At 39.7% G+C, this 18249-nt stretch overlaps 1 protein-coding gene across 7 annotated transcripts in view; it reads right to left on the bottom strand.

The window, feature by feature from the left end:
* The window catches only part of SLC26A5 (solute carrier family 26 member 5), a 36232-nt gene that overhangs the window by 17192 nt on the left and 791 nt on the right, over positions 1 to 18249 (bottom strand). For 5 of the 7 annotated variants that reach the window (XR_006014467.1, XR_006014468.1, XM_042018402.1 and 2 more), the window contains exons 2-7: positions 18110 to 18229; positions 7459 to 7672; positions 5694 to 5833; positions 2461 to 2571; positions 1725 to 1906; positions 1041 to 1205 (exon numbers count right to left, since the gene is read on the bottom strand). Coding sequence is in view for 5 of the 7 variants with exons in the window: in XM_042018402.1 (XP_041874336.1) it covers positions 1041 to 1205; positions 1725 to 1906; positions 2461 to 2571; positions 5694 to 5833; positions 7459 to 7613 (753 nt within the window). In the remaining 2 variants the exon portion in view is untranslated. Of the gene's footprint in view, positions 1 to 1040; positions 1206 to 1724; positions 1907 to 2460; positions 2572 to 5693; positions 5834 to 7458; positions 7677 to 9530; positions 9626 to 18109; positions 18230 to 18249 lie in introns of those variants that run through there. The other 2 variants (XM_042018403.1, XM_042018404.1) reach the window with 2 other exon arrangements.

The raw sequence follows: 18249 nt of genomic DNA, 5'->3' as shown, positions 1-18249 counted from the left end.
GGCAAGTCACATTTACTTAGAGCTGCATAAACAATTCTGAAACAATAAAGCTGCTAATAGAACCACTGAGGTTGCCATAACAATATGGTTAAATAACAGTGATCCAGCAATGCTGCTGAACTGACCCTTAATCCAAATAACTTTTAACTGAAAACATTTACTAAAAGGGTGTTAGAAAAAAAACCTGCTGGAATACACAAGTTGCTAGAGGGTAAATGATTCTCCATACCAATTATTCCTCCTTCCACTGCATTCAAATAAATAAATAAATAAATAACCTCTGGAGATGTCTTTGAAAGAAGATGAACATACTTTTCCTTAAGCAGATGGAAAATTGCAGCAGCTGTCAGGATGTTATACATTCAAGATGTCCTGGCAGTACACATCTTGAATTTATACCTTCCCTTCTATTTGTTTGGAAATTAGTATGACTGGTTCCCAGATCAGTGAACTAACAGCAAATTTTGGAATTAATCATTAATGCAGACTTGTTTCCAAAAGGTTTGTTATAGCTGCACAAACATACAAAAAGATTCCCACAAGGCATTTTCTATAGCCTACGTGTAGATGAAATCCTAAAGCTTCGTTATTGCTGGGCCAGCAATCTACTCAAAAGCTTAGGTTTTCACAAACAAATGAGATCTTCCCCTTTCTTCCACTCAAGAGTGTAAAGATTCTGAGAGTAATACTTTCTAGCTTTGCAGAACATGCCTGATCTACAGTAAAGCATTTCAGGACCACATTTTCCCCCAAGGCACAAGAGACCTCCTTCAGTGAACAGTATCTGTCTACATCACAAAACTACATTGAGCAGAATCCTAAAGTCTGCCCATCTCAGACTATGCAGATCGATCAAGTCACACTTGAGCTGCACTTTCACATATTCATACACTGCTATGGCACCTAAAGATCTCATACCCAGTGTTCAATACTGAAGCTTATTCTACTCAGTGCCAAGTAATACATAAAAACAGGAAAAGGCTTAACAACTAGATTCAGACAACACAGAATTTGCATGTTTAGTAAATGTAGTTACTCACATATACAACTGAGAGGGGTCCACTGTACCGGCTAGTCTTGATGCCGAGGAAATACTTTAATTGGGAAGTAAAGACATGAACTGCAGCTGCAGTGGTAAATCCTCGCACCAGAGGCTCTGTTAGATAGATGGCCACAAATCCAAATCGAAAGAAACCTAAACACAACTAATGAAAAAGGGAAGTGTCAACCATGTGACTCCCACTATAACCTGAATACAGCACACGCACCCCCGTCTCTCCTTTCCTCAATGCCCAAGGCAGATCAGGCAAACCTGAACTTGGCTTTTCTAAAGCCACAGTTCAGTAAGCAGCTATCAATGCACTCAGTCTTCCATGCCACTGGCAGGTCCAGTGTGAGATATGGGTATGTTACATATGCATTGTTTGTATGCATTTATGGACAGATTAGAGAACATCAGTTAAGTTTTTCTGATGGGATAGGAAAAAATGAAAAGGGGGAAGATGCCATTTTTTCCCAGCCCAGCTAAGATGGTAGATAAAGTCCTGCCTCCAATGTATCCTTCCCCAGTTCTGTTACGCGGCTGCCATGAAGCAGCCTGTGTTCTACCTGGAGCAGTGCAGAAGCACAAGTCAGGTGACAGGGCATCCACCATGACCCAGCACCCCCTGCAAGTCCAGCAGCAGCAGCTGAACTTGTCCTTACACCAAATTGTGAGCACATACCTGGATAAGTCCCGAAAGAAAGGCAAGAGCCACAGCTACCTGCACCCTCTTGGTATCCCTAGCACTGTAATATTCAAGGACATCTGTAACATTAGTAGAATTATAGTCCACAGAAATAATTTCATCAGGCACTTCTCTCACAGCAACGCCACCAACCATCATACTAACCACAGCAAAGGTGCCTGAAATAACAGGAAGAGGAAAATAATTGGTTAAAATCCTGGCAAGTTTTTTTTTTTTAGGAGTGGTTCTTACTGAGATATGTAGAATTACACTAAAATAAGAGTTTTCTACCTTAATAATGTATTTTTTAGTGCCCAAATCTGCTCCAGTACTCAGCACCATTAAGGCCAATTAGATGGTGAACATACACCTCTGCAGTAGGTAAGCACCATCATTTTTTCCAATCTCAGTTTCTGTTTTGCAAATTAAAGATTCATTCTGGCCACACAGACAGTTGACTGCAGGAATGAAATCGTAGTTCAGGAGTTCACAGCACACATTTCTAGATCTAATCTGATACGAAATGCTCTTCTATTGCTTCCAAAGTAAAATGGATAAACTAACAATAAAAAGTACTGGTTATGTTCCAAACATTTGTGTTTCTCCTATGCACGTAAATTTGAATCTATAGAAAACAACTGCACTTTCTATTTCTCCAATTTTATTTTTTACAACTTTATTAAACACACATACACACATACAGACAGACTTTCAGTTATCCATACAGATATACCTATTGATATGTGCTTGGAGGTTCCAAAAAAAGTATATAGAAAAACAGGATAAAAGGAAGAATATAGGCCAAATACTGGGGGAACAGCTGCCAGCAAAGCATAGGCTAAACCTAGAAAACAGACACAAATATGTATGTTAAGTAAACAACAAAAATAAACCATCTGAAGCAAAGGGATTTGAGCCTACTAAAATTTAACTCACCTAATAGGAAATCTAGAGACTTGTGACGTTTAAAAAACAGGTCTTTCAGTGAATACTCTTTAAAATGTATAATACTCTAGGGCAGTGCCTAGAAACACGATGGGTTGAGTCAGGAAACCAAAGTCTCTAATTACAGGCACTGCAGGCGTGTGTGTGTGTGTACTTGTGTGTACATTTGTGCACCTGTTTTGCCTTTGTGGGTAGAAGAACCCCTTAATAGCCAAAAGCCTTTCGTTGTTTTTGTTTTCATCTGCAGAAGAATTTAGTTAGAAACTCCCAAACCCCCATAACCAGTGGGACAGATTTGATTTTCTCCTCCTTTTCTGATCAGACATGGTAGGTGTTCATGGCAACCTATAACTGATTAAACATTCCCCTCCTCCCTCACCCCAGAATGGCTGGGATGACATAACAGGCTATGTTTCCACAAAACATGCTTCAAAATGTAAAATAAGCAGAGAATAATTTCTGACAATCTGTTAAGGTCACAGAGCTTATACAGTCTGGTATTCTTCCCAAAAACAAAGTCCCTTTTTGTCATTAAGCCCTGTCCAGTTCCATGCAGTGGAATGCAATCCACATCGTCCCTATCTGTAGTGGGGGCTGGCAAGTACACCAGTGGAGCTGTGGGGAAACAGCTCTAAGGGACACCAGGGAAGAACATCTCCCACAGTGCTCCCCCTCTGTGTGACTCAGGGTGTGGGTGTCATGGGACCAGGCTCACAAGCAAATGATGTGCACCATGTGATATGGCCCGTAACTGTCCCAAGCAGCTGCAGCCAAAACAACAGCTCTACACAGCTTGTGTTAATGAGAATTGACACCAGAACAGAACAAATGGGCCGCAATGAGAAAACACTGTATCCTGCCTTGGCTTGGTTCTGCACTCCCACAAGTGCAGGCTGGTAACACCTGAGGAAGCTGTGTGTTTTTGCCACAGTTGGGCAGACTGGTCCAATGGCCCAGTACAAATTCCAAACACAAGCAATGGTTCACCCACCATGAAGAGCCAGTGATACTCAAAAACACCTCTCCCTATTAATTTAAATTGGGAGACAAAGCATCAGGTTACAAAAAAAGTAAACCAAAGGGATCTTCTGTGCCATCCAAATGCTCTTCTAGTAATTCGGAGGGCCTTGTTTGAGCCTGACTCCTAACCAAAAATTCAAATTTCCATGAGAACTAGACTGCTGGTATCATTTATGCTCTTGCTCCAATGAGCACTTCATTAAGTACTTGTGAAACTCATCCCACATATGTTCTCTGACCCAAGGGGTACCTCTCCTGACATCAGCAAACACCCTGTATTATATATAACAGCCAGGCCTTTAGTATGATGATTAACTTAACAGTACAAGTAACCAGAACAGAAAATCAGTGTTCAAAAGTGGGAGGGTGGGTCTGTGTGAAGTTCCTGATCTGAATACCCTTTTATTCCCTTTCATTTGTACTGGCTTTTTTAAAGCCTGTCAGTGCCAAGGAAATAAAGAGATATTGACTTGATAGGAGGCCATGGCTTGAACACCATGGTCATTGTTGTTCTGCCTGGAATGATTCCCAGGCATCTTTGAACTCATGCTTGCTATAATTACATCTATTCCAGAAAAATGGAAGTTCAACTTTTGTGTTTTAAGAAAGTGAAAGATTAGGAGCAATTTAAGGGCATGTTTACAGTCACCAAACAAATAGTGTTTGCTTTAAAACAGAGACACAAAATTAAGTATAAAGTCCACTGCTGACCATTTATATTTTAGTGTGCTTTCAGGTCATGACATAAATTATGTTTCGTTATACAACTGGCAATGCTTGTATCTAGTATATGACAGATATGACTGAAAGTTAACCACATTAGCTATCAGTTTAAGATAAGTTGATGCTTACATGTGTGGAAGAAAAAATAACCTTAATTATGAAACACAAAACCAGGAAGATTCAGAAATAAAAAAATTATCTGCACAGTCTGAGGATTTAGTTATTTTAATGGGTTACCACCTATTAAAATCTTGGATTTATAGATGAATTTTTCAGACCTGCCTCCACCTAAAGTGGAACAAGTGAGATGCAAATATGAAATAAGTCAACATTGAAGTAAACTTATATATGCTTAATTACATCGCCCTGTGGACAGGGCTCTGCAGAAATGAAAGAATTTCCTTGACTCCAAGACCTCCTGGAAAAATCTACTGAGACTGTGGCAGCTGTTGTGAAGCTGCCATTCCCAGAGCAGTGGGCAGCCCATAATGATATTGCTGTAGATGTGCTGTTGCTTTCTAACCTCCTAACACTTCTGAAACCACTAATAGTAAGTGTCAGGCTAAACAAAAGATTCTACTGGTCCATTCACCAAGAGCTGAACAGAATAGTCAACACTGATTTTCTCTTTGTCCTCCAGAGCCTGCTCCTGGTTCAGGACCAGGCTCCACTTAGGGTGACACTTCCAAGTAATTTAACAGAAATTTCCACAGATTTTCAGTCTTGTTACAGATGATACTTTTGATTTATTTCCACCATGCAAATCACTGCCCACTATTATGGTTCCAGCATAAACTGGTGACTTCTAGCCTTAGTGATCAGTCTTTGGATTCTTGCATGTTCTTCTCTGGTTAAATTTAGTTTGGTTACTTCACACCAGTTGCTCTCTGAAACATAATGTCTGTATGTCTGTTAGATACTGCTACCCTCTGTAGGAAATTTGCCATGACTTTCAGGACAATGAAATCAGTAAGTAATATCGTGCATTCAGCAAAAGTTTACACATTCTCTTGAAGTGTGGAAAGTTGTTCTGCCATTGAGAGCTGTGGGTACTGATTAGAGAGGGAGCTTCTTTCAGAACTTGGTGCATATCACTGACTTGCAGTTTTAAGGGGATCATCATTCTGGGCTGGTCTGCAGAATCCATGCTGATCTCCACACAGAGCCCTGAGATACACATCCTGTTCTCAGGAGCACCTGTTTCAGGATGCCAAACACTACCATAAAAGCAAACAGAAAAAGCAAAGAAGAGATAATTAAATCTAGAGGTACACTCACCTTGAGGAAGCTGCATGACCCCAGTGCTTATTCCTGAGATAATGTCTCCTAATAAGTATTCCTTCACTGGGTAACGAGGAAGCCATTTTAAAATTGGTAAGAAACTGTAAAGATGAGACTTGGCTTTCTTAGAAGAACAACTGGAAATACAAAGCAGAAAGAAAGTTAGACACTAGCAGGGGACAAAATGTTGAAAAAATTGTCTTTCATCCCTATACAGGAAAATTAAAGGCAGGCTCGGACTCCTGATGACAATAATTTCTGGACATGCTTACGCACAAGCAACTACGCCTCCAGTTAATTTAGCCCTTAATCACATGTTGGTGCTGTCCACAAACCTTACGGAACTGGAGAAGAGAACTAAAGTCTTGTGAGGCTGGAGGTCACTGGGAAGTAAAACTGTTCCACTCTATGCACAACTGAGTGGCCACACACCACCTTTTACTGAGATCATTGCTAGTAACAATCCCCTGAGCATAACTTGCTTCCTGGTAGTGTTTTCACTCATCATAGTACTTTGCAGTGCTTTTTCCCATTTACTATTTGTGTGCTTTATACTTTTTTTGATCATAACATTTTACATTATTATGCTTTAAAAATGCCAGATCTATTAATTTAACCAATACTTGTTACTATCACTGAAGCCAGCAGCACTGACCCTTGTGGCTCTTAGCAGAGCCATTAACCTTCTGAAACCCTGACTCATGACAAATGAACAGAGCCAGGAAACACATATCTCTATCCAGTACTGCTATGCATCATGCTTTGATTGTATTGTGTAAGTTTAACCTTGGGTAAAAATGTGATACTGGGATTGTATAAATGCTTTCCTGTGTAGGGGAACTGCAAGAGAATTGCAGAGATTTGTTAGCATTTCTGAATTGCACAGTGAAGAAGCTTGCTGCTACAAGTGAGGGAGTCATCCATACTTCTCCATGTTTAAGTAGACTGCATCACAAGAAGGAGGATTTTGATCCACTTTTTTTTTATTCAGGATAGGTAAGTTTTCTGAGGTGGAATTAAATGTCTTTACCATTGAAGTCATTCCATAAACCAAAGCAAATCTCCAAATGTCAAATCATGTGAACAGGAATATTTTATAGAAAGCAATCAGGCAGAAATAATTTGTTGTCCTGCAGAACAAGGTTTGAGCAAGAAATTGAAAAAACTCTGCAAATGAAGCATGGATAAACATAAAGCCAAAGAGAACTTAACTAGAACTTAAATCCCCTGGTACCACAGAGCAAGAGAAGCACAGTTAAAGACATTTCATGTCTAACCAGATGATAATTAGATTCCAAGGCAGTTAATTAAAAGCTACAGAATGCCTTCAGTAAGTTCTTATTAGACTAATAATTTAGATTTCTACACAGCTATCACACATCTCCATTCTTCTGTGAAAGGATCATGTGAAGAACAAATTTGGCTCTAAGTATTTCCACATAAAAAGGACAGATATTTTTCTGGGTCTTATGAATTCATGTCACGTGATTTGACTAACAGTTCACATTCCTATGCTGCATATTTTCCTTCTGCACTCTGATGAAGGCAATTCAACTAATTTATCCAACATTTTTTAATACAATTATACATTAACATTAAAAGCACATATATGACTTCTTCCCAGTCTTGCTGAATAGTCAAAGCAGAATTAGTGGTTTTATCTTTTAGGTTTCTTTGAAAAGATTACCAGCTAATTGCATGAATCAATTAAGAATTATAATATTTCTAATCAATAAAACAAAGTTAAGACAAAAAACCCTACCGACAAGAATGTGCAATCTTCTGCCCTAAGGTCTGAGGGGTTCTCTGTCGCCTGTGCAGCTGTCCTTGCAGGAGCTCCTGGTTGTATATTGGTCTCTGCACACAATACCTTTGGGTTTGCTCAAGACACGCTTCTTGTTCTTGAGCATGTTCCATAGTTGATCTCACAGAGCAGCAGTGAAGGAGCAACAGTTCCACAGTCTCCACTGAAAAACCTGGTTGCAGACAAAATAAGTTTGGTTGCCTTTTTAGCCTCAGATTTGGCATTTCTGTTCAAATAATGTATTCTGACAAGCTAGAGACAAGAACTGTGATTGCAGTCTAATTAAATAATCTCTAACAGCAGTAAGAAAATAAATCACACTCACTCTTTCGTATATGCAAGCTATTAATTTATGCTTCTCTTGTGTAATGAAAGCTTTCGCATTAATTACTTTGTAAATAATAGCTGAAACGAACTTGGAAAGTTGTATTCATGTTTATCTGGATTTTCCCTCAGTTTTTAAAGAACATGTCCCTGTAGGAGGGAGATTCCTTTACTGCTGAGTTACTTCCTGCTTACTCACAAACTGGCATGTCCATTATCAAAAGACAGAACTCTGACTTTAACACTGAGAAACCCATTTCTTTCTTCCAGATTGTCAGTTGCTTCCTGCAGCCATCCACCTGCTTTCCCCTCTATTTCAGAGGCTTCTTTTTGCAAACAGAATCTCAAGGATGCACAATTCGCTACTTTCAAACAGTTCTTATTTCAATGGGTGTACCACTTACTGCTATTCTCAATCTGCACTCACTAAAACAAGAGTCGGGAGATGCGCCCAGTGTTAAAACTAGCCAGAAGGTTTGTAAAGATCTCTTTGTCTGTCTGATTCAGTGCCACAAACATCTTAACATGTTTTAAAGGCACTCTGCTAATTCCTTTGCCCCATGTTTGCTGCTTTTAGAAATATTGGGCTAGAAACACAACTCCCAGTTATGAGCAAAGTGACAGGACTGCTATGTTGTTAGGCAGAGATGCTGGCTAGTGCCACATTCGATGACAGAACGTGAGCGCAATGGGAAACAGAGCTACCACTGTGAACAAGGCCTTGGGCTCAAGTCCAGCAAGTCACTTAAGCATGTGTTTGCCTTCAACCAAGGGAGCTAACCCAGGGGTGGTTCAGGTTTTAGCTGTACATCAGTGCTTTTCTGGGAAAGGGTTACCACGCAGAAATTAAACAAATGCTACCTAAACACCCAGACAAAGCTAACCATGATTGGTCCAACATTATGATTCAGCAAATACAGTCAAGACCATCAGCAAAATACCAATATTGTTATCTATGCAATAGACTTCAGTCTGATGAAAGTGCTAGAATTTTCCACTCAGGTCTTGGTAGTTTCTATCTCTTAGGACTGATACAACCTAGCTTCTCTTCAGTTCTCAGTAATTTGTAAGCAACATTTTCCTTACACTGTTAGTCACAAAAGGATATTTTCATTAGAATTCTAATTTTTTTATTTACACCACATTCTAGATTGGCTTCAGCTTTATTATGTGAAATAAAGGTGATCCTGCTTGAGTAGGGAGGTTGTCATCTATGATCCCCAGAAGTCCCTTCAAGCCTCAACCATTCTGGGATTCCGTAATGGTCCCTTATGTCATTATTCACATAGAATCTATCTTTTCCAGTGATTAATTGATGTGTTCTGGCAACATTGGCCTGATCTACAAATTAAGAAGTAATTTTAATCAGTCCTAAACAGAAAATCCACTCAAATCAGAACAAAAACTGCAGCTGCATGCAAAAGACACAAACCAAATCAGTTCAATGGCTTGGTTTTGGCCAAACTTCTCCAACGAAATGAGAATGCAATATCAAAACATTTTTAGCCAAGGTTTTAAAAACATGCACTCTGCCTTCTTTCTGCTACAAAGGACAGCAACACAAGACAGTGCCCTGTTAACCCCAAACAATTCAGGTCCCAAATTTCTACATTTGAGTTTGTTCAGCTTCATGTAGATTGGTTAATATCTGGAAAAGATATTATCTGGAAAAGATAAACACATAAGTTTAAAATGTAAATCTATACCTGGAGGGGTCTGGAAATCTCCAGTTCTGTACACATGCTCCAACTCTTCCAGGTATTATGAGCATATGCAGAACAACAGAAGTTCCATCCTGCCTCTGTTTTTCATGGTAGAAAAAATGATAGAGGTGTATTTGACTAACCGAGCAAAGCTCAACTCTAAATCAGTTATCCAGATCATGACAAGTTTGGAATACTAGCAGAGGTCACAAGCCAAGTTTCACCACCACTCAGTCTGAAGGTTTTTAAGCTGTACATTGAACGTTTCTGATTCTGTTAGAATAAGGAAGTTACACTGCACTGAATCATGAGAACCAGCTAACATGAAAGTAAGCTTGAGGGAGGATACAAGAGGATCTTGTCTTTACCTTCACAGTGGATACAAGAACGTGGAAAACAAATCACATGTCATTAAAAGAGGTCCTAAATCTACCTAAAACTACTGCTAGATATATCATGTTCCATTTTTCCATGTCATGTCACCAACTTCATCTTAACAGCCCTGCATAAGCATGTTCTCTGATGGCAACCTAAAATACTAAGATGTAGATAATACAGTAACAACTACAGTCTTTAATATCATCCCTCTCTTTTGCAAAAGACACAGAGAGCAAGATTGAGATGCTTGTCTTTATGAGCATTGTCCATACAGTAGCAAAATAGTAGCATTTCATGACTAGTTTGAGTGTTTCTCCAAGTGTTTGCTGTCTGACAAACTGCCAACACAGTTATCCATGGCTCAGAAACTGAGTCTTGCCCTTCACTCCCAGAATGCTTGAAAAGCAGGTACTGCCATTTTCATGAAAACAAAGCTGACTGCTATGATTTCTGAAAACGCACAGACCTTTACCCAGAGGAAGAGAATGGCAATGGTGGATAGAGGAATACTGCTCTTGGACAACCTTTGAACTTCATGGCAAGAATAAAGTTCAAAAGCTGTAAGAAACACTATCGTTAATCTTATCAGCCAGATATGAGTTGAGTTGAAGTAGTTAAAACCTGTATGCAAAAGACTTAAGAGTTGGCAATTCTTTATCTCACTGATAAAGGCCTGTCTTATGTCTTTACTGCTATTATCAAATTGAAGGTGTTAAAGAAAAAAAAAAGTAGAAGCAAACATTAATTTATAACACTATCACTAATAAATTAGCACTTTCTCTTCCCAATCTTAGCTGATAAAGGAGGTCTGTCAAGCCATCTGCACAGATTTTTGTAGAAGACAGTAATTTTTGATCCAAATCACATGAGTCAGAGTGCAACCATAAAATTTCTAGGGACAAAGATTTGGCTGCTGTTCCTCAGATTCAAAATACAACTATGGGGAGGAAAAAAAAGCCAGAAGGTGGAGATATTAAGAATGGTGTACTGTGTGACTGTTGCAGCTTTAATAGGCACTTTTGCTCCTAATGTGTATCTAACCTGAATGTGTCTGAACCACCTAAGGAAATGGGGGAATCAGCAGCAAATCCATTGTCTTGCCTGTTTTAAAAGAGCAAACCCCCTTTCTTTTGGAAGCTAAGCACAAATTGCTTTAAATAGCAGAAAAGCACAGGTGGACAGTACTACTACTGTGTTACAGTGTGTCCTCTGCTAGAGAACCCCAAGTTTGATCATGAACTAAAAAGTCTACAAAATATTTTGTGTCTCCAAGCTTACAAATACAGGTGACTGCCATCAGCCAAAGGGCTGGCGGAAATACTGCCATTCTATGTAAAATATGTTCTCCCAAATGTACACTGAAAGGCACAGTTACTGCAAAGTCTGTTCCTACTGTCTGAAGAGGTGAGACAAAAATCCGGGTGATTTTAGGAACCACATAATGGCTCATTTCTTTCTTTCCTCTCTGGCCTCATTCCCCAGTGCCCTATGCCCTTCCACTTATCACCTTGAGTGACATGTACAAAGTTGTTTTTAAAAATATGCACAAAGGTGTAAAATGACTGGGTGGGGTCATACTGAGTGTGTTCTCCTAGTTTTATTGGACTGTGCTCATTATTCTCATTCCTCCTCCATTACTCCCATTAAATCCACTAACAACTAGATTTTTAAAACCAGAAGCCTTTATGTAAAACTTCGTAAATTTAGAAATGACTTGTGAAACAAACAAAATTTTCCTTGTGTAGGTCCTAATCTAAGAAATGCACTCCAGGAGTAAACCTTTGGGGAAAAAAAATCAAGACCTTAAATTTCTATGCAGCTTTCAGACAGGCAAAATTTCCACTTTACTCTTCAGAAAGGTGAGATGATTACATAAACTGTGTTTGGTTGTCTAATAAAAGCTTCTCCACACACCCATGGGGTTACTGAGAACAGCAGGATGGAGAACCTGGATAATACCCTGGTGGGCTACTGCCAGGGCCACCACATGAGCCATCAGCCTATCAAAAGCTCACCCCCACCAGTCCAGAGCACCACACAAGGGTCACCTATAGGACCCTGGAAGTCCCTGCCAGTTCTGGGTGTGGAAGCATCTGCCCATCTCTAAGAGTAAGAGCACACAGGGGCAGCAAAAGGGGTCCAGGGAAGTCCTGGCCAGTCACACATGTGATGGTCTGTACCAGTACCTGGAGTGGGGCTACAGCCTTGAGCGCTCATATGTCAGCTCAGCTGGGGAGACTGGGATGAAGGAGCTGCTGGGCAGACTGAGTGTGTGAGCCCATGTGCTGGAGGGATCCACCCTGTAGGTGTGTGATGTATCTCTACATATATTCTCACTATTGGACCTCCATCCTGCTTAGCCAGAGAGCAGAGGGGATGAAGCTGTTGGTGTTGCCTCTCTGATATGCATGATTTGCCATGTACAGATGTAAACACATTGTGTGTGTGTATTCTGTGTCTGTGTGCCTATGGGAAACACATCTTTAGCCTTGGAACTGGTTGGATCTGGGGATATGGAGCAGTAGCAGCAGCCTCATTTCTTAAGGCTGTTGAAATCAGTATGATGTATTTTCCTCTAATGAACCTATCTTAGCCACTGAAAAGAGCATAATAATAACATGTGGGGCATAAAGATCCTTCTCTCAAAATGATAACAAATTAGATATATATTAAAAATAATAAGATTATTTAACTGATAAGAGGTAAATTATATTTCATGTTCCTTGCCAAAAAATACTTTAGTGTCCAAAGGTTTATTCCAAGGACTAATGAATTCATCAGTGTCTTAACAGTATCTCTTCTCAACCAGCAATCTTATGTTTATTTTCATCAACAGAATGTTTAAGGAACCTGTTATGATGATTGAGCTGTTTAATCAATTCCACATAAGACAAACACCTGGAACACTTTGAGCAGCAGAACTCTGGTCTCCTTCCCTCTGAAATATAGATAAGGGATGACTTCTGTTTCCAGTGTAAACACACTGATGACCATGAGAACCCATGGCAATATGATCATTCTTATTCCTGCTTTTTGTAACTTCAGTGACCTGGGATCCTAGTCTGCCATCTTCTTTCCCTTTGCCAAAAGCAGTAGCTAGTGATAGTGGAATCAGATAATCAGAATGGTACCACGGTGGATGACCCCTTCGTTGTGCTTAAGTTGACTGATAAGGACATATACCACCTCAGAGACAGGTAATCATTAGCCAGCTTCATTTTCCAGAGAAAATCCACTGCCAAAAACTTTGCTGGAGCAGTTTTCATCATAAAGCTCCAGTTGATCAGAGGAGATAACATAAATCAAGATCATGCATACACACCAAGCTAAGCCAAAATAATTTCTGTACTTCGTGTGATCTCAGTGCACCAATGACCTCCAGCAGCTGGCTCATTTTTTCAGGCAAAGTGGAACACACAGACAGCAAACAAGTGTCTGTGCAGAAAGACATTACTTCATTCTATGATACACCTCCTTCTGCAGAGAAGCCACCAAAAGAATTCTCCCCTCTCTGCTTCATCAACTCTGTTTACACACATCACTAGCCTCTCAAGTGCTGCATCAAGTTAAAAATAAACAACAAAAAAATAGAAGGCTGTTATTTATAACCAAAATCATTTCAGTCATCATGTTTACAGTGCAAACCTCTCAAGTCACAGAGGAAACTGAACGATAGTAGAACAGTGTGGTCAGAGGAAGAAATGACTGAGGTGCAGAAAGGGAAGAAGAGAGGGTTTAAAATGGGATTATAAATTTATATTCCACTTTCACTGCTGAAAACATGGCATAAAGTAACTACATTACTTAAGTCACATGAGGTTTTGAAGTCTCCAAGGAATCTCTACAAGGCTCTCTTTCTAACACATTCTGAAAGGATCTGTTCCTCTGCAAAACAGGCTACAGCCACTGCCACTGCCTGAACAAATTCCTGAAGAACTGATGCTTCTGAAAGGCAACACAGAACTTCAGCATAGGGCAGCCACTCCTTGGTAAAGTAGTAGTGCTAACTTTTTATCAAAGCTGCAACTCTTGTCCTGATAGTTCTGAGACCTTCCCTATCCATGTTAGGATCTGCAAACATTTTGTTCTTGGAAGCTACTTTGTAACACACATTTTTTGTGTTTATCTTTTTTCTGCACTAGGTATCAAAGCAAATCCTGTATGAGCAGTAAGCAGAACATGACTTATGATAGATTCTGTCCCCATTTATGGAACTGTTGGTTAAGATGTTATCTAAACAACAGCATTCTCCTGTCCCCTATGTACTTGAGTGTTGCTTCATGATCTGAAGGCGTGTGCCAGACAGTGGGAATAACTTTCCTCAACATTTTGATGCCAAGGTTACACCTAAAGGCCATGAGTGCAAGGCAGACACAGGCCAACACTGCTTTTGCTTGAAATATTTAAAAATAGAATAGCAAAAAATGTGTAGAGAAGTTTCTCAAATAAGTATTTCACAGCAAACCCCTGCTTTATTTGCAGTTCACCTTATGGCTTCATATTTCTTCTGTAGCTGATGAAATTTTAATGTGAGACAGCCCCATGTCTGTTCTTAACGGCACAGACAAGAAGACCAACCCTCATAGAGCTGAAAACTTCTCCAAATGACTCCAAGTGTGTTTGGCAGAACAACCCTGCATGAATGGATTCCTGCAACAGCTACACTAGAACAGAGTGTCTTGATGAAGCAACTGGAAGAGCAAGAAGGGTATCTGGGTTGAGGATCGTCAAATGAAATGAAGAAAGGTTCATTGAGTAATTTTCTGATGATTTCTTCTTGTAAGAACCTTTCCTTCTTTCTTTCTTTCTCAGGAACACATACACAAAAGAAACAAACGTCACCAGAACGCGGGGAAGAAATAAAATCAGATTCACTACAACTGTAGTTAGACTCAAGTCACCTGTTCAGCTATATGGACATAAATGAAACACCAAAAAAAGATCATATATATTTGATTTTAAACATGAAACCGGCAAAGAAATAGAACTAGAATCATATAATACAGAAAGCAAAACAAGCAAACAAGAAGCCCAGTGCAAAATTCCAAAAAGAAAAATGCAATGAACCAGAGACAGTCGATAAAGAAACAGTAAACCTGAAAGAAATTGCGAGGGCTTAGAAAACAATGTTACGTCAAAGCTGTGAATCTGTGGCAGGATCCTGGTAAAGCAGGAGATGCAGGGTTAGATGCTGAAGAGGTAAATGAACTCAGGTATAGCTTTCTCTGGGAAAGGACTTGAACAGTGTTACGCTACAAAGTTATAGCAGCAGCAGCAAAACTTCTGTATTTAGAGAAGACATTACAGTTGTCCGTATCTAGGAAAGATATGTAGTTTTGTTCCTGATGTCATCCTTCAGATCTGCCTGAGCTTAGTAGAGCTCTGTGAGAACAGGAACAGGCAGCTCCCTGTGGGCATCTCTGAGTAGCAATCCAAGTTTTCTCCTGCATGGGGTATGGATTTTTAAATTCTGCTCCATGAAAACCACGTAGAAATTTTGTAATAAAAAATTAGTTCAATCCTTAATTGAGCTTAATTGGTTTGTCCCTACCAGACTGAACTCCAACCAGGATGTTTCAAACAACAGACACACAGCAATCTTTGATTTGGATTGGAAAATGCTGTCTGTGCCCTAGAATCACAGAATGGTGGAGGGGACCTTCAAGACCACCTACTTCCAACCCCCCTGCCATGGGTAGGGACGCCTTCCACTAGACCCAGTTGCTCAAAGCCCTGCCCAACATGGGATGAGAGGTTAGTTATGAGAGGTTTTCTCAGGAGTTATCAAATCTCAGCCCTGCCTCAGAACCTAATTTCCATAAAATAAATGAAAAGGAGCAATTTGATCTTTGCTCTAGCCCAGTCTATGTGTCAAAATCTCAGGCTTTCAATTAACAGATTAAAATCTATTAATTAGCTAACCCACACCCTCCCCAATAACCACAACAACACAAGAACAAAAACAGAAATGGACATACAAAATGGTGTGTTAACAGTCAAAGCAGAGCAGTGTAACTTGAACCACTGCCTGGGCAAAACCAGTAAGCTTTCAATGAAGGCTGGAGAAAAAAAGATTCTACCCAGGCAGTAAAAATACAGATTAATTGTCAAAAACCTCCCAGGAAGGCAATCACACTATTGTTTGTCACACGTAAGGTCTTCCCAGCTTGCTACTGCACAAAATGAAATAAATAGTTATCACAAAATACGATCTAGCAGGACAACACTCTGCTGGCTAACACATCTGGGGGAAGAAACATCTGAATAAGGATGGTGTTTAATTCAATTAAGTTAACTGAGAAATCAATAGGCTAATTAGAACTTGAGAGTTTTAGCTTCAGCGTGGTTTTCTTGTGCTAAAAGTTACAGGTTACGAAACAATCAGATAGAAAAAAAACAGAAAAGAAAGCTTCAGCAAACCAGATCTTACAGAAAAAATACATCAGCAATAAAATAGAAGAAAAAAATAGCAGTCAGCAGTTCATCGGGCAGACACCAAGAGAGGCAGAGGACTCAAAGGACTCTGTGCTTTTCCAGGAAACTCAGTGGCTGCACAAAAGTCTTAGTTTCATTTACAGAGGCTACAGTCCAAAAAAATAGTAGTTTAACACAATACTTGTCCGTCCATACTGTAACAATAGTCAAAGCAGATAAACATACGTTTGGTTCTTCTTTCTCAAGTTATTAGCAAAAAAGCAAGTGTTACAGCCATGTGCTAGATCTGTGCCTGTTTTCCATGATTTTAGCATCACACTAAATAACCAACTTTCCATGTGGTTTTGGAATAATTAAGTTCTAAAAACACAGAATTTTTGGGGACAGACTACTATACCCATGAAGAACTTTGTGCTAAAGATATGATTTGAACCACAGTAATGGACTAGACATTTCAAACAAAAGGTGAGATGCAATGGCTGTTCAGTGCTCCAAGTTGTAGGATCTGATGGCTGAATCCAACAGAGCACTTCAGTAAGTATTCAGGATAGAAAACAGGGATCAGTTTGTGCCAGAGGTTAAAAACGTCACCATTTCCTAGGCCTTTCACCTGGATTATGCTCAATCATCTTCACTTTTTTAAATCATGTCAGCCTTTAAGCAAACTGTTACCCTGCACACAGAGTTTGTACAGTACAAGCAAAAAAAGCACATCAGCTCCAGACACATTACTTAGACAGAGGAAATGTGACCAGAACCCAAGCATGGATGCAGCAGCAGGCTTGTTTCTTACTGGACTTAAGAGCTTTCCCTCTCTGAAATCTGATTCTGAATGTAACTCAATATTGTCCCACCTCCCCCCATACAGATACCTTTAAATGCAATGAAGAATGAGACTGATGAGTTAAATACTCTCAAGCCTATACAAGGAAGTAAATGCTACTACAAATTGATATGCTTTATCAGCTACCAACAGCAGCTCTGCATGTGCAAAACTCCATTCCCTCCCTCTATACCTTTTCCACACTACATTTCAGAGATGTTTCACAGTACAGTGCAAGACGATTAACAAAACACTTCAGTTCAGAATACTGCTAAATGTGGAACTGAAACAGCTATCGTGTCTTAGGAAGGCTTAGCACTGTCAGAAACCAAGGGTTTCAAAGTGTGACTACTGTCCCTTGAGGAAGGCAAGAGGTGATCCCCACAGAGTTAATTCACTGCAAGCTACCTGCACGTGCTTGCTTCTGAAACACAAGTTAAGCACAGTTAATTACCTTAGTTCTTCTATTTCTACAGTGGCAGTAAAGTAGCATCCTACTAAATTCTGTAATAAAAATCAAGACACCTGTTAACCCACCTGTTAACCTGTTACTGCACATTTAGTAAAAGACATTTTAAAAGTCTGTTTGCAGATTTTAGTCTTCCTTTGTGAAAACTTCAGCCAAAATGTTCCAGTGCCCAGACCCTTGTAGTCAGTCATCCACATAAAACCCAGTGCTGTACAACTGTATTACTGGGATAGATATATGTATAGATAGAATGTATATTCTGCTGATTCATCAGCAGAAATAATGGCAGCAATCTAATGTTTTTTTCTTTTCCTTCCTACTGGACTATCCCTAAATGCCTGCTGCAACGGCCACTTGGGTCCTCTGAAATTTCGAAGCATCCCGAAAAAAGCTTTCAACCATATTTCAGTGTTCAGACAATTAAAAGTTTTGCAATAGCAGCATGGGCACGAGCACGGCAAATTTAAGCCTACTTACTCTTCTGGCTGGCTTTTCCTAGTTGCTTTCACTGATCCCTTGTAAGGAGTTCAAAATGTTCCCACAGTTCGTCAAGTTGAAAAACACTGACACAAGGAAAGGCAAAATCTTCTTCTTTGCCTGAAAATTGGAAGCGCGTG

This window comes from Corvus kubaryi, unplaced genomic scaffold (genome assembly GCF_017639235.1).
Source record: "Corvus kubaryi isolate FWS band 111438036 unplaced genomic scaffold, C.kubaryi_AGA036_p1.0 137, whole genome shotgun sequence".
NCBI classification, from domain to species: Eukaryota; Metazoa; Chordata; class Aves; order Passeriformes; family Corvidae; genus Corvus; species Corvus kubaryi.
This window is presented reverse-complemented; position numbering and strand designations above follow the sequence as displayed.